The sequence below is a fragment of the Kogia breviceps genome, chromosome 7 (assembly GCF_026419965.1).
Source record: "Kogia breviceps isolate mKogBre1 chromosome 7, mKogBre1 haplotype 1, whole genome shotgun sequence".
In the NCBI taxonomy this organism is placed as follows: Eukaryota; Metazoa; Chordata; class Mammalia; order Artiodactyla; family Physeteridae; genus Kogia; species Kogia breviceps.
Window position 1 is genome coordinate 97,335,014 of NC_081316.1, and position 20,937 is coordinate 97,355,950.

Sequence of the window (20,937 nt, forward strand, 5' to 3'; positions counted from 1 at the left end):
CTGGATTGCTGTGCTTGGTAATAGTGTCAGTCATGAGGATATTTTTCACACTTTTTTAAAAAAAATTTGAAGCTATGGTAGTTAGCAAATCATATCATACCTTACCATTTGTTTAGTACAATGCTACGTTTTGTGAGGAATACAAACAAATATGAGACACTATTCCCTCTAGGAGCTGATTATGCAGCAATAATTATGTGCTAAGAGGTGTGACACAGACTGTAAGAGTAAAAGAATTTAGAGAAGGCAGGATCTTGTTTATCTACATATTGCTTTTATTAGAAAATAAAATAGATAAATGTGGATTGAACCAGCCAGATTAGTCAGTTCCCAAGGAAGATAAATACGTATTTGCTAGGGAAACCAGAAATGAATGACTTATCCTCCCTTCATTCCTTTATGTTTGTCTTTCACCAAAAGAGTATTGCATGGATGATGTAGCTCCATTCAGTAGACAGGAACTTTACTGGGTGGAACTGGAATTGAATGAGTTCTCTCATGCTTAGGCTATGTTTTGCATCTGGCTTGTACTAGCCTTTGAACCAATTCACCATGGCTAGTATAATGACCTTATTAAGGAGATTCATTGAATAATAGCTAAAATAGAGGAAAACTGTTGTAGCCACTTTTTATCAAAAGCAGCTGTGTATGTTTCATGGACTCTTCTAGTATGTATAGTTAGATGTATTTGTAGCCCATGAAACCACTGTAGGTGAAAGGATGGTGGCTTTCCTTAGTTTTTCATCTTTCACATAGCTCTCACCAGAATGAAAATCAGGCTTATTAAGAGATGGTGAGGGCTTCCCTGGTGGCGCAGTGGTTGAGAGTCCTCCTGCCAATGAAGGGGACACGGGATCGTGTCCCGGTCCGGGAAGATCCCACATGCCGCGGAGCGGCTGGGCCCGTGAGCCGTGGCTGCTGAGCCTGCGCGTCCGGAGCCTGTGCTCCTCAACAGGAGAGGCCACAACAGTGAGAGGTCCGCGTACCGCAAAAAAAAAAAAAAAGAGAGATGGTGAGACATGTTTAGGGTTTTAGTTAAGTGCATTTTTAGGATGAATTGAAAATTGGCAGATGATGAGGCTGTCAGAAACACTAATATAGTTTTAGTATACATTAATAGATTTTATTAGGTTCTTTAATTAATTAAATTCATTAATAGATTTTAAATAGGTTCTTCGTTTTGTGGGAGGAAACAGCCCCTTTGTTCCCCATACTCATTAGATCACGGTTGGGAATATTATGCTTACCAGATTTTGTAGAGTCATCATTTTAAGAGGGACATAAATTGACTGGAGTGTGTCTAGGGAAAATGACTGGGATGATGATAAGTCTGGATAACATGCTGTTTGTACACTTGTTGAAGGAACTGGTAATGTTTTTCTCTTAAAGACATACAGAGAAGTTGGTCCTTATGTAAAAGAGGTAAAGTATTAATTTGCTTTAGGGGAGAGAAGAAATTAAAGAAAGTTTGATTGAGATTTTGATTGAATTGGTTAGAGATAGATCAGAATATGGAAGAATTTTTTACGAAATACAGTTAACTGAGTGTGAAATGGACATCATTATGAAGTAGAGCTTGTCAAGGATATTGTCAGAAGAGCCATTAGTAAGTACTAAATAGGCTGGACCAGATGTCTTCTAATGTTGTTTCCACCTTAACAGCTGAATAGTTTTGTGAGAGTTGGCAGTGCAAATGGATTGTACGTACAAATTATATTTTAATTTAATTATTTTTAAAAATTATAGGTGCCTATGAATCAAGAAAGTGGAAGAGTATCTTATACAATGTGTATGATCTGCTGGTTAATGAAATAAGTCATATAGGAAACAGAGGGAAATATTCTTCAGGATCTCGTAATATTGCTGTCAAGGAAAACTTGATTGAATTGATGGCAGATATTTGTCACCAGGTATAGTAGATCTTGTCACATTTTAAAATTTCCCATTAGTTCTCCTTTTATTGGGCCTGTAAAAAGCCTGTAAAATTACTCTGTACATGTAACTATTCCTTTCAAAACACCATAAATATTTAGCATTGCCCTTCTAACTTAAGAGGTAACTATCTTGCAAGTATAAAGTTAGGGAAAACTGATGATGAACTTTTCCATTCTTAAGAAAACTGTGTACAGGCAATAAGATTATCCTAACCCTATGTGTTTTCTTTCTTTGTTTTTTTCCTGATTTAGAAGTCACATGACATAAAATTCATTATTTTAAAGGGTGTAATTTAGTGGTTTTTAGCATTTTCACTCTGTTGTGCAACCATCACCAATAATTCCAGAGCATTTCCATCACTGGCAAAACAAACTTGTACCTATTAGCAGTCGGCCTCAATTCCCTGCTTCCAGTTCTAGCAACCAATCTACTCTCTGCCTCTGGATTTTCCTGTTTTGGACATTTCATATAAATTGAATCATACGATGTGTGGTCTTTTGTGTCTGGCTTCTTTCACTAAGCATAAAGTTTTCAAGGTTCTTCCATGTCGTACCATGAATCAGTATTTCATTCTTTTTTATTGCTGAGTAATATTCAATTGTATGGATATATTACATTTTGTTTACCCATTCATCAGTTGATGGCTTAATGTTTCTTTTTTTTTGTCTCCATAGAAGAAATTTTAAAATTTTTGCAATTTTTAAAGGTTATACTCCATTTACAGTTATTACAAAATGTTGTCTATATTCCCTGTGTTGTATAATACCTCCTTACAATAAACTCCCACTCAGTAGTTTGTTACCCCCCATCCCCCACTGGTAACCACTGGTTTGTTCTCTGTATCTGTGAGTCTGCATCTTTTTTGTTATATTCACTAGTTTGTTGTGTTTTTTAGATTCCACATGTAAGTGATATCATACAGTATTTGTCTCTCTGTCCGACTTATTTCACTTAGCATAACGCCCTCCAAGTCTATCCGTGTTGCTGCAAATGGCAGAACTTCTTTCTTTTTTTGTGGCTGAGTAGTAAGTAGTCTTTTGTGTGTGTGTGTGTATGTGTATATACATTTTATATATATATATAATGTATATACACTCACTAATCTTTATCCATTCATCTGTTGATGGACTCTGAAGTTGCTTCCATATCTTGGCAATTGATGCTGCTGTGAACATTGGGTGCATGTACCTTTTTGAATTTGTGTTTTTGTTTTTGTTGGATATATACCCAGGAGAATTTTACTGGGTCATATGGTAATTTTAATTTTTTGAGAAACCTCCATAGTGTTTTCCACATTAGCTGCACCAATTTACGTCCCCCCAACAGTGTATGAGGGATCCCTTTTCTCCACATCCTTGCCACTGTTTTTTATTTATGTTCTTTTTCATGATAACCATGATAACCATTCTGACAGGTGTGAAGTGATATTATGGTTTTGATTTGCATTTTCCTGATGATTAGGATGTTGAGCATCCTTTCATGTGCCTGTTGGTCATCTTCGTTTCCTCTTTGGAAAAATGTATGTTCAGGTCTTCTGTCCATTTTTTAATAATGTTGTTTGTTTGTTTGTTTGTTTGATGTTGAGCTGTATGAGCTGTTTATATGTGTGAATATTAATGCCTTATCGGTCATATTATTTGCAAACATTTTCTCCCATTCAGTAAGTTGTCTTTTCATTCACTGGATGGTTTCCTTTGCTGTGCAAAAGCTTGTGAGTTTAATTGGGTCCCATTTGCTTATTTTTGCTTTTATTTCCTTTTCTTTAGGAGAGGAATCCAAAAAAGTATTGCTGTGACTTACGTCAGAGGTTGTTCTGTCTGTGTTTTCATCTAGTTTTACAGTATTCAGTCTTACATTTATGTCTTTAATTCATTTTATTTTTGTATATGATATAAGAGGACGTTTAATTTCATTCTTTTACATGTAGCTGTCCAGTTTTCCCAGCACCACTTATTGAAGTGACTGTCTTTTCTCCATTGTATATTCTTGCCTCCTTTGTCATAGATTAATTGACCATAAGTGCATGGGTTTGTTTCTGGGCTCTCTGTCCTGTTACATTGATCTATGTGTCTGTTTTTGTGCCAGTACCACACTGTTTTGATTACTGTAGCTTTGTAGTCTGTATAGTGTGAAGTCAGGGAATGTGATTCTTCCAGCTCTGTTCTTCTTTCTCAAGACTGTTTTGGCTATTTGGGGTCTTTTGTGTTTCCATACAAATTTTAAAGTTATTTGTTCTGGTTCTGTGAAAAATGCCATTGGTATTTTGATAGGGATTGCATTGAATCTGTAGATTGCCTTGGGTAATATGGTCATTTTAACAATGTTGATTCTTCCAATCCAAGAACACAGTATATCTTTCCATCTGTTTGTGTCGTCTTCAGTTTCTTTCATCACAGTCTTACAGTTTTCCAAGGACAGGTCTTTTGTCTCTTGTAGGCAAAAGGTTTATTCTAGGTATTTTATTCTTTTTAATGCAAGGTAAATGGGATTGTTTCCTTAATTTCTCTTTCTGATATTTCATTAATGTATAGAATTGCTACAGATTTCTGTATATTAATTTTGTATCCTGCAACTTTATGCAGTTCCTTGATGAGCTCTAGTAGTTTTCTGATAGCATCTTTAGGGTTTTCTATGTATAGTATCATGTTATCTGCAAACAGTGACAGTTTTACTTCTTCTTTTCCAATTTGGATTCCTTTTATTTCTTTTTCTTCTCTGATTGCTGTGGCTAGGACTTCCAAAACTATATTGAAGAAAAGTGGCAAGAGTGGACATCCTTGTCTTGTTCCTGATCTTAGAGGAAATACGTTCAGCTTTTCACCATTGAGTATGATGTTAGCTGTGGGTTTGTTATATATGGACTTTATTACGCTGAGGTATATTCCCTCTATGCTTGCTTTCTGGAAAGTTTTTATTATAAATGGATGTTGAATTTTATGAAAAGCTTTTTTGTATCTATTGAGATGATCATATGGTTTTTATTTTTCAGTTTGTTAATGTGGTATATCATATTGATTGATTTGCAAATATTGAGAAATCCTTGCATCCCTCAGATAAATCCCACTTGATCATGGGGTATGATCCTTTTTTTATATATATAAATTTTTATTTATTTATGGCTGTGTTGGGTGGGTCTTCATTGCCATGCAGGCTTTCTCTAGTTGCGGAGAACGGGGGCTACTCTTTGTTGCGGTGTGCGGGCTTATCATTGCGGTGGCTTCTCTTGTTGCGCAGCACAGGTTCTAGGTGCATGGGCTTCGGTAGTTGTGGCTCACAGGCTCTAGAGCACAGGCTCAGTAGTTGTGACACATGGGCTTAGTTGCTCCACGGTATGTGGGCTCTTTACCTGGACGAGGGCTCGAACCTGTGTCCCCTGCATTGGCAGGCGGATTCTTAACCACCGCGCCACCAGGGACGTCCCGGGTATGATCCTTTTACTGTATCGTTGGATTCATTTTGCTAGTATTTTGTTGAGGGTTTTTGCATCTATGTTCATCAGTGATATTGGCCTATAATTTTCTTTTTTTGTGATATCTTTGTCTGGTTTTGATATCAGGGTGATGCTGGCCTCATAGTTCAGAATTGTTTCTTCCTCTGCAGTTTTTTGGAATAGTTTCAGGATAGGTGTTAAGTCTCTAAATGTTTGTAGAATTTACCTGTGAAGCCATATGTTGCTGGACTTTTGTTTGTTGGGAGTTTTAAAATTATTGATTCAATTTCATTACTGGTTATTGGTCTGTTCACATTTTCTATTTCTTCCTGGTTCAGTCTTGGGAGATAGTACCTTTCTAAGAATTTGTCTGTTTCTTCTAGGTTGTCCACTTTATTGGCATATAGCTGTTTGTAGTAGTCTCTTACGATCCTTTGTATTTCTGTGGTGTCAGTTGTAACTTCTTTTTCGTTTCTGATTATATTGATTTGGGCCGTCTCCCTTTTTTTTCTTGATGAGTCTTCCTAAAGGCTTATCAATTTTGTTTATCTTTTTGAAGAACCAGCTTTTAGTTTCATTGATCTTTTCTATTATTTTTTTAGTCTCTTGTTTCATTTGTCTAAAACCTATGGGACACATCAAGAGTAGTTCTAAGAGGGAAGTTTGACCTCAGAAAACAAGAAAACTCTCAAACAACCTAACCTTACATCTAAAGGAGGTAGAGTAAGAACAAATGAAACCCAAAGTTAGTAGAAGGAAATAAATCATAAAGATCAGAGCAGAAGTAAATGAATGAGACAATGTTTCTTTTTTTTTTTTTTTGGTGGTATGTGGGCCTCTCACTGCTGTGGCCTCTCCCATTGCGGAGCACAGGCTCCGGACGCACAGGCCCAGCGGCCACAGCCCACAGGCCCAGCCGCTCCGCGGCACGCGGGATCCTCCCGGACCGGGGCACGAACCCACGTCCCCTGCATCCGCAGGCGGACTCCCAACCACTGCGCCACCAGGGAAGCCCAAGACAATGTTTCTTAAGTAAAACTTTTCCCCAGAGATTTGGTTACCATCCTAGGATAATTTCACATGTCAAATATTTTCTTAACACTAAGTTTATGATTTAATATCTTTGAAAATAGAGATTTTTGCTTTACCTTTAGATGTTTTGGTGCTTTTAGTAAAGTTTCCCAGGAACTAAAACTAATAACTTACTTGGTAATATCTGCTTTCTAGAGGGCCATTACTGTCTGCAAAATGTTTGTTACCTTATTTTCATATTCATATATTTCTGTAGTTTATTACTCTTGCTTTATGACTAACCTGTATGTTCATCTAAGAAGGAACATTTTTTCCTAATGAACTATTAGAAACAATAGCAGTATTTAAAAAATAAGTTTTCCTTTTGTTGTTTTATAGGTTTTTAATGAAGATACTAGATCTTTGGAGATTTCTCAGTCTTACACAACCACACAAAGAGAATTTAGTGATAACAATGCAACTTGCAAAAAGAGGAAAATAGAATTAGGCTGGGAAGTAATAAAAGATCATCTTCAGAAGTCACAGAATGATTTTGACGTTGTACCTTGGTAAAATAGTTTTTTCTCTTTTCAATATCATTTTAGTCTCATTAATTTTTCTCATAAGACCCCCAGTAGATTCCTTTACCTCATTGGCCTGACCAGAACTAGGTAACTCCCAAAGCAATGACTGACAAAGAGGAAGGTGATTACTAGGACATGTGAGATCAACCACCATGATGGCTCATCTGCTGGAGGCCAGGAATAGGGCTTCTTTCCTAAGCATATTGACATAGTAAGGAAGAGGGAGAATGGCTGCTTGGTAAGCGAGTAGGCGATCGGTACTGTGTACCTCATGGAATTCACTGAGTTATATACCTCAACACAAAGAGATTTTACCATGCTTGGCACCTTCTAATAGAATTAGGAAGAAATTAAAAATAGTATTCAGAAATCACAGAATAATTTGGACCTTATGCCATGATAAAGGTTATTTTTTACTATTTGCTTTGTTCTTGTTTTAAAATTTATTTATTTATTTTTGGTTGCGTTGGGTCTTCGTTGCTGTGCACAGGGTTTTCTCTAGTTTCAGTGAGTGGGGACTACCCTTCTTGTGGTGCGTGGGCTTCTCATTGAGGTGGCTTCTCTTGTGGAGCATGGGCTCTAGGTGCACGGGCTTCAGTAGTTGTGGCACGTGGGCTCAGTAATTGTGGCTCACGGGCTCTAGAGCGCAGGCTCAGTAGTTGTGGCACACGGGCTTAGTTGCTCTGTGGCATGTGGGAATCTTCCGGACCAGGGCTCGAGCCCATGTCCCCTGCGTTGGCAGGCGGATTCTTAACCATTACGCCACCCAGGAAGTTCCATTTGCTCTGTTCTTTAATCTCATATAGCATTTGCAGTTATTTAAGTAATTAAATAAATTGTGGAATTCTTTGGAATCACAAAATATTATGTCTGTTAGGAATCTGTAGAATTCATGCAGCTCAGCCTTTTTGCTTTACCAAAAAGACAACTGCAACTGAGAAAGGTTAAGCAGCTTGCGTAAGGACAGTTAGAAATTTGTAGATTACAGTCATACTTTTGTTAACAGTGCTCTTTGATTTTTCCCCTGTTGATGTAATATTTAAATATAATTGAGTTGTGGGAGGAAATTGTATTGATTTAGATACCTATTGCTAAATTTTCTGTAGTTGATGTTGCCAATTTCATATTCTTTAATTTGTCCACTTCGTGAAGTTATTTATTGAACGCCTACTATGTGCCAAGCATAAGGGATAGAGGGTGAACAAGATATAGTTCCTATTCTTGAGGAGCATGCATTTTAGAGAACTCGCAGCAAATACTTATTGAATTAACTGAATTAACGTCAAGGGAAAACAGTTTTTGGGGGTTTTTGTTTTCCTGTTCTAGAGGAATATTATTGGTGTCCAAAGAGCAGGGATGTGTGCGATAAATAAGAAGTAGGGCTTCCCTGGTGGCACAGTGATTGAGAGTCTGCCTGCCGATGCAGGGGACACGGGTTCGTGCCCCGGTCCGGGAGGATCCCACATGCCGCGGAGCGGCTGGGCCCGTGGGCCATGGCCGCTGGGCCTGTGCGTCTGGAGCCTGTGCTCCGCAATGGGAGAGGCCACAACAGTGAGAGGCCCGCGTACCACAAAAAAAAAAAAAAAGAAGTAGAATGTTGGTAATTTAGTTATTTAAAGTTACTGTGTAAGCAAAATATGATAGCTTACCCAGCTAGCCTAAATGTTTTCAATCTTCTTGCCACTTTAGGAAATAGGGCCTAATAAATATTAAGAGCCAGTTTATTATGAGAGTAGTCTGGAAAATGATGATAATATTCTAATTAGGATATTATAAAAGTACTATATCTATATATTTTCTTTTAGCCTCTTAATGGATTTGAATAATTTTCAAATTATTTATACTTTTTTTAGGTTACAGATTGCAACTCAATTAATATCAAAATATCCTTCAAGTTTACCTAACTGTGAGTTGTCACCATTACTAATGATACTACACCAGCTTCTACCTCAACAGCGACATGGGGAACGCACACCATATGTGTTACGATGCCTTATGGAAGTTGCATTGTGTCAAGGCAAGAAATCAAACCTAGAAAGCTCTCAAAAGTCAGATTTATTGAAACTCTGGATTAAAATTTGGTCTATTACTTTTCGTGGTATAAGTTCTGAACAAATACAAGCTGAAAACTTTGGCTTACTTGGAGCCATAATTCAAGGCAGTTTAGTTGAGGTTGACAGAGAATTCTGGAAGTTATTTACTGGGTCAGCCTGCAGACCTTCATGGTAAGTTGACTATGGATTGTATTCTATTTTGCAGCATATATATATATATATATATATATATATATATATATATATATATATATATATTTCCTACCCCCCCCCCCCGAGTTTTGTAATTTCTAACTTCAGTTAAAGATATGTTAAATTCTGTTTCAGATGCTTTTGTTGTTTGTCTGGGAAGTCTTAATAAATAAATAAGTGTAATTTAGTTTCAAGTGTGAAGAGATTACTAAGGCCAGTTTTAAAGAATTAGGTGTTTATATTTCTTTTATTTGTAATTGACAATAATTTTTTGCTCAATCTTCATAAACTTTATTTTTTTTAGTACTGCATACTGTTATAATAAGAGATAGTTCTTAATCAAGAATTTTCTCAAATGTAGTCAGACTTTTTAGAATTTTTTTGTGTTCATTTAGTCCATAGAAGTTTACTATATGTCTGCAGCATGCCAGGCACTGCCCTAAGCATTGGAGGCACAGTGGTAAATAAGATAGACAAGGTCTCTGTCCCTGAAAGAGCTTACTTTTTTTAAAATTGAAGTATAGTTGATTTACAATGTTGTGTTAGTTTCTGGTGTACAGCAAAGTGATTCAGTTTTTTATATATGTGTGTGTGTGTCTGTGTATATATGTACACACTCACACATATATATTCTTTTGCATTATGGTTTATTACAGGATATTGATTATAGTTCCCTGTGCTATACAATAGGACCTGTTGTTTATCTATTTTACATATAATAGTTTTTTTTAACATCTTTATTGGAGTATAATTGCTTTACAATGGTGTGTTAGTCTCTGCTTTATAACAAAGTGAATCAGCTATACATATACATATATCCCCATATCTCCTCCCTGTTGCATCTCCCTCCCACCCTCCCTATCCACCCCTCCAGGTGGTCACAAAGCATGGAGCTGATCTCCGTGTGCTATGTGCTATGTGGCTGTTTGCCACTAGCTGTTTTACATTTGGTAGTATATATACGTCCATGCTTCTTTCTCACTTCGTCCCAGCTTACCCTTCCCTCTCCCTGTGTTCTCAAGTCCATTCTCTGTGTCTGTGTCTTTATTCCTGTCCTGCCCCTAGGTTCTTCATAACCTTTTTTTTTTCAGATTCCATATATATGTGTTAACATACGGTATTTGTTTTTCTCTTTCTGACTTACTTCATTCTGTATGACAGACTCTAGGTTCATCCACCTCACTACAAATAACTCTGTTTCTTTTTATGGCTGAGTAATATTCCATTGTATGTATGTGCCACATCTTCTTTATCCATTCATCTGTCAATGGACATTTAGGTTGCTTCCATGTCCTGGCTATTGTAAATAGAGCTGCGATGAACATTGTGGTACATGACTTTCTAAATTACATATAATAGTTTGTATATGCTAATCCCAAACTCCTAATTTATCCCTCCCCCACCTCCTTTCCCCTTTGGTAACCATAAGTTTGTTTTCTATGCAAAGAGCTTACTTTTAATATTAATTGTCCTTTGTTTTGCTGTAGTCCTGCAGTATGCTGTTTGACTTTGGCACTGACCATCTGTGTAGTTCCAGAAACAGTAAAAACAGGAATGGAGAAGAATATATATGATGTAAACAGAAATTTTTCTTTAAAGGAATTGATAATGAAATGGCTCTTATTCCGTCAGTTAGAGGATGACTTTGAAGACAGTGCAGAGCTGCCACCAATTCTTCACAGGTAATTTGAGTTCAGTTAGCATGCTGCTGGCTTTTGTTTTGTTTTGTAAGGTGCCCTCCATTTCTTGTTTGATATTAGATGGCTTTATTTTACAGTGATGATACAGGATTTCCCAGAATTAGTCCTAGAGGTTTAAACAGTCCCTTTGTTTTTATAGTGTTCTGTATCTTTGTGCCTGGATCTTTGTCCAAGGTCTTTTACTTTGTTTTGTCTCTCTGCCTAGACAGTGAGAATAAGGGGGATGTGCATGAAGAATATGTATGTAGTTCTTTGAGCACTTATGTTTCTTTATGATCGTCTGTAAATAGGTCCATCTGAACATATATCTTACTCATGTATATCCTGGAATCATAATGAGAGTATCTTCTAGGCAAAATATGTTAATGAGGGGAAGAAATGAGAAAAAGGCAAAATGGGACTTAAGCACTAGGATGCGAGCAGCTTGCCCACTTAACCTTTCCACAGTCAGTAAATGGAACTGAGTGATTGGAGGACAGACCTCTGGATCCTAGTGATTTTACTTTAATGCCTTTTTAAAAAAATTTTTTATTTTTAAAATTTTGTTATTTTTTGGCTGTGTTGGGTCTTTGTTGCTGTGTGTGGGCTTTCTCTAGTTGCAATGAGCAGGGGCTGCTCTTTGTTGTGGTGTGCGGGCTTCTCATTGCAGTGGCTTTCCGTTGTGGAGCACAGGCTCTAGGCACGTGGGCTTCAGTAGTTGTAGCATGCGGGCTCTAGAGTGTGCCGGCTTCAGTAGTTGCGGCGCATGGGCTCTAGGGCACGTGGGCTTCAGTAGTTGTGGCGTGTGGGCTCAGTAGTTGTGGCTCACAGGCTCTAGAGCTCAGGTTCAGTAGTTGTGGCACACAAGCTTAGTTGCTCTGCAGCACGTGGGATCTTCCCGGACCAGCGTTTGAACCCATGTCCCCTGCATTGGCAGGTGGATTCTTAACCACTGCACCACCAGGGAAGTCCTACTTTTATTTCATAATTGTTATGCTCTTTAAAAATTTAGTATGATCCTGCTTCTAGGAAGTGTTGAAAATGATAGTAACATGAAATGTGTGCTCCTTAAATCCTGTTTTCAGATGTTAAGGAATTCAGTAGAGATGAAAGTAGTTTAAATTTTGGATCCAAATTTTAGAGGTCAATATTCATAGCTAAACCTGGGTGTTTAAGAATGCTTTAAATGGCTTTTGGTCTTCTAAGTAAAGATTTTTATTTTACTTTATAGTAATTTTCCTCATCTTGCCCTGGAGAAAATTCTTGTGAGTCTCACTATGAAAAACTGTAAAGCTGCAATGAATTTTTTCCAAAGTGTGCCAGAATGGTATGTTATCTAATAGAGTTCTGTGTTATTTTAAGATACAGCTTTAATTAACAAAGATAATAATTTTAGCAGAATAGTAGCTACATCTTAAAAATTATGAACTAAATTGGTCAATTAAAAAATCATAACTGTTAGCAAGGGAAAAGTTTCTTTTAATTCAATAAATGTACTTTATGTTCTATAGTTTATATTTATGATGGGATATTAAGAACATAAACATCATGTGGAAATGAGTTCTTTAAAGATGTGACCCATTTTTATATGTCAAATAAAATCTGACTGCTAAAAACTAATGATAATTGAGGATAGGGGAAACAAGAATAAATCTAAAAACCTCATTTTAGTTGATTGACTCAAGAGGCTTATGTTTATCACTGTGACTGAAAATGATTCACTGGCATGAAGATTCCTATTCTTCCTCCAGAGAGCATAAGATGAAAAAAGATCTACATTTTGGAGAAATCTAAGGTGAAAAAAAGGAAATGTTTTCAGATAATGTTATTCTTAGTATTTATATCTGTTGTTAATTTTTTTTTTTTTACGGTACGCGGGCCTCTCACTGTTGTGGTCTCTCCCGTTGCGGAGCACAGGCTTCGGACGTGCAGGCCCAGCAGCCATGGCTCACGGGCCCAGTTGCTCCGCGGCATGTGGGATCCTCCTGTACCAGGGCACGAACCCGCGTCCCCTGCATCGGCAGGTGGACTCTAAACCACTGCACCACCAGGGAAGCCCTGTTGTTAATTATTTTTTTTTAATACTTTCTGAATTTGCCTTTGAGACTGTAACTTTTATTTTTTTGTCCGTTTATTAGTAAAATTTGCTACTGAATAATGAAATTCTATACAAGTAATTATCAAAATCCAAAGAAGAGAAGCATTTAAAAGAATAATTCACTAATTGTGTAAGCAGTCTTTGAATAATATAGATGCTGTTAATGTTTTTATTTGTAATAGATTGCTGCTATATGAAGGTGAAATAATAGATAATTTGATTTTACAAATTAAAAATCTTATTTCTTTGAAGTGAGCAACATCAAAAAGATACAGAAGAACCTTCATTCTCAGAAGTTGAAGAACTATTTCTTCAGACAACTTTTGACAAGATGGATTTTTTAACCATTGTGAAAGAACATACTACAGAAAAGCACCAATCCAGTGTAGGCTTTTCTGTCCACCAAAATCTCAAGCAATCACTGGATCGCTATCTTCTGGGATTGTCAGAACAGCTTCTAAATAATTACTCATCTGAGGTGAGATTTTCAAAACAAACTAAATCCTATATTTGAATCTACTTTGGTAGACTGTTAGGAAGCTTAATTTTAAAAGCAAAGTAGTAGCACATGGCTACATATAGGGAAAATTTAGCATGAAAAAAAGGAAAACTGAAGAAAAACAATTTGACTATTTTCTTTTACCAGGAATTCTCATAGACATTAAAGAAGTAGAATTCTTTGTGTGAGTTGATGGGTAGTAATAAAGGTTTTGAGCATAGTGGTTGTTTGATGAAAAAGAACCTCAATACAGAGGAGGGAAATATTACAGTAACAGAAGAGGACATAATCTAATCTAATCTAATAGATTTTGGTTGAAGAGGGAGAAGTCATTAATAAATGAACTAGCAGTCACCCATATTCCTTTAGTAATGTCTCACATATCATTTCCTTTGTCCTCTTAAAATCACAAATTCTCTTCGTGTGTGCTGTTCTCTTGCCAAAACTCCTGTGTCTTTCTACCCATTTCTATGTGTTCAGATAATCCATATGTCAAAATCCTTGCTAAAGCCTTTCTTAGATAATCTCAGCCATACATCTTTTAATTTTAATAGTACTTAATATTTCTATTTTTAAATGACACTTAGCATCTTCTTTGTACCATATACACAAATATCTCTTAAACTATGCTAGAAGCTCATTAAAGGGCATATATAATTTTTATTAATCTTTGTATCTTCTGCAGTGCTTAGTTATATGATAAATGATAAAATATTTGTTGACTAAAATAAAACCTACAAGCTACTCAAAGGAGTTGATTCAGTAGCCATAATTAATGATACAAAGAGCCCAAGAAGAGACAGTGTGCCTATTTGCTCTATCTTGCCCCTAATTACTGACTTACTTCTGGATTATAGTTGTAACCATTTTCATTACAAAGTAATGAGATCTTCCGTGTTTTCCCCTAAAATGACATTTCATATGATATAGGAACAGAAAAATATGAAAATTTTATTTTTCTGTGTAACCTTTGTACATTCTTACATAATTCTATAAAATTGGTTAAGCAGTATCTATTGGCAAAAATGCCTTGTGCTAGTCTGAGGAGTCTAAAAAGCTGAATAAATCAAGGTTCTTATTTCTTAGAAGCTCAAAATGTCATTTTAATGTCTCTTATTATGAATCTAACTTCTACTCATGGTCTAAGAGTTACAGACATTTATTTGCCTATCAGGTTTTTTTTTTTCTTTCCTCCTTACCTCACATATTTAAGGGCTTGTGTGTGCAGTACATTAAGCCACTTTAAGAAGAGGTATATTACTTGGCCATTAGGACATACTACTTTTGTTTTTCCTGAGAACCCTGGTTATCACAACTCTGCAGGGATCCCTCAGATGTTTTTAGAGTTGATCAGAATTATGCCACTATTAATTCAATTAACTGAACTTTTGTTTTTTAATATGTACATAAAATTTGCTCTTACAAAAGATAATAGTACTCGAAATGACTTACAAAATATAAAAATTTTTTATTTGGGTTTTCCTTTAAGACTTCAAATTCAGAAACGCTTGTCCGGTGTTCAAGTCTTTTGGTGGGTGTTCTCGGCTGCTATTGTTATGTGGGTGTAATAGCTGAAGAGGAAGCATACAAATCAGAATTATTCCAGAAAGCCAAGGTAGGAAGATTTATGTCAATAATGTTTTGGATTAATTTGAATGAAATATATTCCTGGGAAAACTGGTGTATTTGTTTGGAAAACAAATTTTTATGTAGGTTAGCTCTTTCTTTTTCATTTATGCAGTCTGAGAAGAAATGATATTGTATCTCCTTCCTTAAATTTGAAATTATTCTCATTAACAAAAATACTGGTGTTTATCTGTACTTTAAAATTTTTTTCCTGGATCAGTTATCCTAAAGAATGCTTAACCAGGAGTGTTAATCAAGTAGGTTCTAACCATGAAACTGACTTTTATCTCTGGGTGCTATTCTGTCAGTTGTGTGATTTGTAAGGATAACAAGGTATAAGATTTGTTGTTTTTAAAAATTTGTTCATTTTTAATTATATTTTATAACCAAGTATAACTTCTTAAAACAATTACTTTTACTTCTTAAGTAAAACAAAAAAACAATCAATAAGCTATGATTTTAACTGAAATTTGGATTTTTCCTTCTTTTTTTCTTAATAGTCTCTAATGCAGTATGCAGGAGAAAGTATCACTTTGTTTAAAAATAAGACAAATGAAGAATGTAGAATTGTTTCACTGAGAAATATGATGCATCTATGTACACGTTGCTTACATAACTGTACCAAGGTAAGATGTTCTTCCTACTTGACAGCATAGCCTACCTAGGAGGATAACTGGTTGGTGTTGTTACTGTTTTTTGGGTCCATTCATAAGTTGATATGCTGATTTTAAGTTAAATTGGTAAATTAAGGTGGTATCCAGAGGAAAAAAGCAACAGGTAATATGAATTTCTCATGAAACTAACTGCACGAAACTAACCTTCTCAGGAAAGTTCCTGAGATTATTTTACCCCTTTAATATGCAACTAATTGGTGACTCTTTTATTGCCAGTGTATTTTCATTTATTTAATAAAAAATTGTTGACTACTAAGTATGTGACGTGCATACCAGTACACGAGGGCTAGTGGGCACTGCAAAGATAAACAGTTCTAGCGCATACATTACTCTCTTTTGCCAAGGTAGTCTTACATAACATTTGGCAGAAAGGGTGCTACTATGTGTAATCTTTGTTTTGATTTGGAGCAGGCCTGAGGGGTAGCTGAGCCAGACCAGAGTATTGATAATAGCTAGAAACACTTTTTAAAGCTAATGTTAAGTACATGGCCATATATCAATATTATCAGCATGTATTTTTGTTTTTTTAATGTGTTTTGTTGTGTTTTGGTATAAGTGGGGAAGGAGAGAGTGGAAGAATAAACTCTAAGCTATGATTATTGCTTGCTTATGTTTAGGGGCAATAGCTGGTATTTTACTTTAATGTTGTTTATGCTCAATGAAAGATATTTGCTATAGTTATTACTTTAAGAAAAGAGGTTTGTATTTTTGAAGCAATTCATATCTTGCTCCTAATAGTAAGCTCTTAATCCATGCTTTTTCTGATAATTTCCAGGGTAAAAGAAAATCTGCATTTCATTCAAGATAGAGAAAATATTATCTGCAAAGAATAATTGTTTGTTTTTATTTCTTTGTTTGTTTGCTTGGTGTTTTGTTTGTCTTAATTACAGCATAGTCCAAATAAGATTGCATCTGGCTTCTTCCTACGATTATTAACATCAAAGCTAATGAATGATATTGCAAGTATTTGTACAAGTTTAGTAAGTATGCTTCCTATTTTACTACCATATTTCGTTGATTCTAAGATGCTTTTTATAACTTTGAAATCTCTCTTGAAAAGGGATGCATCTCACAGTATATGGTATGTTATGTTTTTTAAATGTGGAAATTAAATAAAGTTATTTGGTTTGCAGGGGGGAATGTCTTTGATTGCTTCTTAATATCAATACCTAGCATAGTGCTTGGCTGTTAATTTCTCAATAAATAATAATAGACCAAGTGATTGGGAACTAATCATCCGGACTCAGTACCTTTTTCTGTATGACATTGTACCAAAATTCAAAATAATTCTCTATTCTTAAAAATAAAAACAAAAACCTTGCCAGACAAGCAACATATTCTCATCGTGATATTTATTTTTCTTTTTCCATATAAATGGGCTTACATACTTTTTTGTGTGGAAAAGTGCCTGGCACATAGTAGCTATTCAAATATTTAATGAGCAAAAGAATATTCTGTAACTTGAGTATTTTCATTTAATAATAAAACTTGGTCATTTTTCCATGTTGCTATACATAGGGCTATACCTATGTATACTCTTTTTTTTTGGCAGTACCATGGTATTTCATTATATATGGGAATAGTATATATGTATTTTAACCCAACTAATCGTAATTAAAATTTTAAATGATTTTTTTTTTTTACAAAGAGTTCTGCAGTAAATTTCTTATACTTTCATCTCCTTCTATTTGTGCCTATAAAGAATGTAGGATAAATTCTAGAAATGAAATTGCTTGTTCAAAAGGAATGTAAATTTTACTTTTTGATGGATAATGTCATTGTCCTCCAAAATAGTCTTACCAATTTATAATTTTACCTACACCCTCATCAATTTAGGGTAGTATGAAACTTCTTAATATAAGAAATCATTTGTAAAGATTGTGTATTATTCTGTGTAGACAATACAGTTTATATATCTGTTTTCCTGTTGCAGGACAATTTAATAGAAATAATACTGCAGGGTTTCATACACTTGAATCTTGAATTGTTTGATTAGGTCAATTTTAACGACAGCATGCTTCTGAAAGAAGCCAACTTGGAGCGTCTTTCTTTCTCTTATTTGAAGGTATCCATTATCAAAAAGCCATTTGATTTTGGAGAAGTAGAATCAGTGGAAGATGGTACTGATGAAAATCTAATGGAGATGGAGGATCAGTCATCCATGAGTCTATTTAATGATTACCCTGCTAGTAGTGCTGTTGATGCAAATGAATCTGGAGAGAGCCAAATTACTATTGGTAAATATATTTTTACTGCATAGGATTTTTTTTTTACCTCTTTACATTGATTTGGTATTATGAAAGACCTCATAGATACTAATTTTATGCTCATTTTATTTCCTTTTTGTATAGTCTATTGGGATTGTTCACCTCTATACACTTTAGAATTCCCTGATTTTTAATTGAATTTATTAGTTTCCTATTTTATTCTTCATGGGGGAATTTAAAATAATTATTAAATAAATAAAAACATAATAGGTTATTTGGAAAATAGAAAGCAGGTTAGTGCAAAAGCACCCATAATGCCATCATTGTTTACCTTTTTCTGTTATTCTACATAGACCCTTTTAAAATTATAATCAGCATCAACATTCAAATGCCTTTTTATACCTTGTTTGTTTTCTTTTAACATAACTGTAAGCATTTTTTTCATTTAGGTACTTGTGTTATTGATAATCATACTTTTTAATGGCTCTATAATATCCCAATTAACATACATACCATAATTTACTAGACCACTTTTTTAATTAACTTATTTATTTTTTATTTTTTGGCTGGGTCTGGTTGTAGTTGCAGCACGCGGGATCTTTGTTGCAGCATACGGGATCTTTCATTGTGGTGTGGGCTCTTGGTTGCAGCGCGCGGGCTTCTCTCTAGTTGTGCGTGAGCTCCAGAGTGTGTGGGCTCTGTAGTTTTGATGCATGGGCTCTGTAGTTTGCAGCACATGGGCTCCCTAGTTGAGGTGTGTGGGCTGAGTTGCCCCATGGCATGTGGGATCTTAGTTCCCCGACCAGGGATCGAACTGGCTTCACCTGAATTGGAAGGTGGATTCTTAACCACTCGACCACTTTTTTATTGTCAGAAATTTAGATTCCTTTCTAACAGTATTGCAGTGAATATTCATCTATATAGATTTTTCCATAGATTATTTATTGATGACAGAATCCTAGGGTAACCTTTTATGAATTTTGAAGCTTTTAGTGTGTAATCAATTTCATCATAATTTTGCTTTCTATATATTTTAATCTCTTTTTTTTTCTTGTTCAAGGGGAAGATATTTGTGTTAATGTTCAATGTATGTATTTGTTGTACACCTCTCTTAGTCTTAATAAGCGCTTTTTATTTTTAGGTGCCATGAATCCTTTAGCTGAAGAACATCTGTCAAAGCAAGATCTACTTTTTTTAGACATGCTCAAGTTCTTGTGTATGTGTGTAACCACTGCTCAGACCAATACTGTGTCATTTAGAGCAGCTGATATTCGAAGGAAATTGTTAATGTTAATTGATTCTAGCATGCTAGACCTTACCAAATCTCTCCATCTACACATGGTGAGTTCAGTGAAATGAAGAAGTGCTTCAGTTGTGTCTGATGTTGCTAGCTAAATGTAATGGACTGACGTATTAGAATCATATAGTACCTTTGAAGACTTGAAATTGCTTCCTTGAGAAATGAATCTGAGACTAGTTATAAAATACACTTTTCTTCTAATGTACTGTGAAAAAAATTTAAGTGATACTGAAACATTAAAACTTGGATGGACTTTGGATAGATTTATTCTCTTTAGGTGTAATTATTATTATTTTAAACTAGGCCAAAAGCCACAGACTCTGAATGTAAAAATAATACTCACATAACATTGTTGTTGAAGTCTGAATCTTGCCTTGACCTTGGTTTATATGCTTTAAAATTTTTAAATGTAATTTCAAAGTGACTGTAAAGTTAAAATACTACAAAACTCCCATATTTCCTTCATAAGCCTCTGTAGTTAACATTTTACCACATTTGACTTATCATTCTCTCTCTTTGCACACTACACACACACACACACACACACAAGCACACACTTTTTTTCTGAACCATTTCGAGATTAAATATTCAGACGTGATGCCCCTTTACTTCAGTGTGTATTTCCTAAAAACAGTGATACTCTCCTATATAACCATAGTATAATCATCAGGAAATTAACATTGTATCATTGCCTTTATTTGTCAAGTCTGTTCAGTTTTTTTTCAGTGTGGAACAGTTCCTTTGTCTTTCCTTATCTTTCACGACCTTCATATTTTTGAATAGTACAGCCACTTGCTACTTGCTGTATAGAATCCATCACTTTGAGTTTATCTCATGTTTCCTCATGATTAGATTTAGACTTAACAAAAGTAAGCTCTCTCCTTCCCTTCTCTCATCACTTTATTCATCTACTGATAGATATCTCCAATTCCAATGTAACATCATAGGATTTATTTTCTGTGTCCATATTTGTAGCTCCCTTTTCCAACAGTAAGAAACCTGGCTTCCCACTTAACCTCAGTGCATTTACTTGTTTACTCAGTATTATTACATGTAACTTATCTCCCAACCGTGTGGGCCATACCCTTAGCCCCAGTGCTGGTGAACATGTGGGGAGAGCTCCTGTCTCAGCAAATATCCTAGATGAGTCCATGGTCATATCCTTAGTCCCAGCAAATTGGCATACATGGCAAGTGATTTCCCCAGCCCTGGGAAACATGCTAAGTTATTCCCTAATTAGAACCTCTTGGAAACATTCAGGTTGAGTCCCTGGTAGAATTCCTTGTCATGTTCTAGCTGTGGTAAACGTTCTGGTTAATCCCCTAGCCCCAGCAAATATGCTTATTTGAGCCATGTTTGATTCCCTGGTTTCAACCCTGGCAAACACTCTAGTCAAGTCTCTAGCCCCAACCAGTGGGGAGGGCTGTATGCTTTTCTTGGGGCTTTGATGTTCAAAGTCACTTCAAGACCTACTCAGTTACATCACACATGACTCTCATGGCAAATATTTAAAATGGTCCAATTTAATATTCTTTTATAGTGTCAGAAGGAGTAAGAAACAATTTCCTACATACAGATGATAGGAAAAAAATGCCTTCTGATTCTTAATACAGCTAGAAAATTATTTGGCAGCTGTCAGAAACTGGCT

General features: G+C 35.5%; 1 protein-coding gene across 4 annotated transcripts in view; it reads left to right on the top strand.

Moving 5' to 3' along the window:
• ATM (ATM serine/threonine kinase) overlaps nucleotides 1–20,937 on the top strand; it is a 140,916-nt gene that overhangs the window by 20,655 nt on the left and 99,324 nt on the right. For all 4 annotated transcript variants that reach the window (XM_067038886.1, XM_067038887.1, XM_067038888.1 and 1 more), the window contains 11 exons: nucleotides 1,747–1,910; nucleotides 6,776–6,945; nucleotides 8,814–9,185; nucleotides 10,694–10,888; nucleotides 12,117–12,212; nucleotides 13,236–13,461; nucleotides 14,972–15,097; nucleotides 15,609–15,734; nucleotides 16,673–16,762; nucleotides 17,848–18,019; nucleotides 19,131–19,330. In XM_067038886.1, coding sequence (XP_066894987.1) covers nucleotides 1,747–1,910; nucleotides 6,776–6,945; nucleotides 8,814–9,185; nucleotides 10,694–10,888; nucleotides 12,117–12,212; nucleotides 13,236–13,461; nucleotides 14,972–15,097; nucleotides 15,609–15,734; nucleotides 16,673–16,762; nucleotides 17,848–18,019; nucleotides 19,131–19,330 — 1,937 coding nt within the window. The remainder of the gene's footprint in view (nucleotides 1–1,746; nucleotides 1,911–6,775; nucleotides 6,946–8,813; nucleotides 9,186–10,693; nucleotides 10,889–12,116; nucleotides 12,213–13,235; nucleotides 13,462–14,971; nucleotides 15,098–15,608; nucleotides 15,735–16,672; nucleotides 16,763–17,847; nucleotides 18,020–19,130; nucleotides 19,331–20,937) is intronic.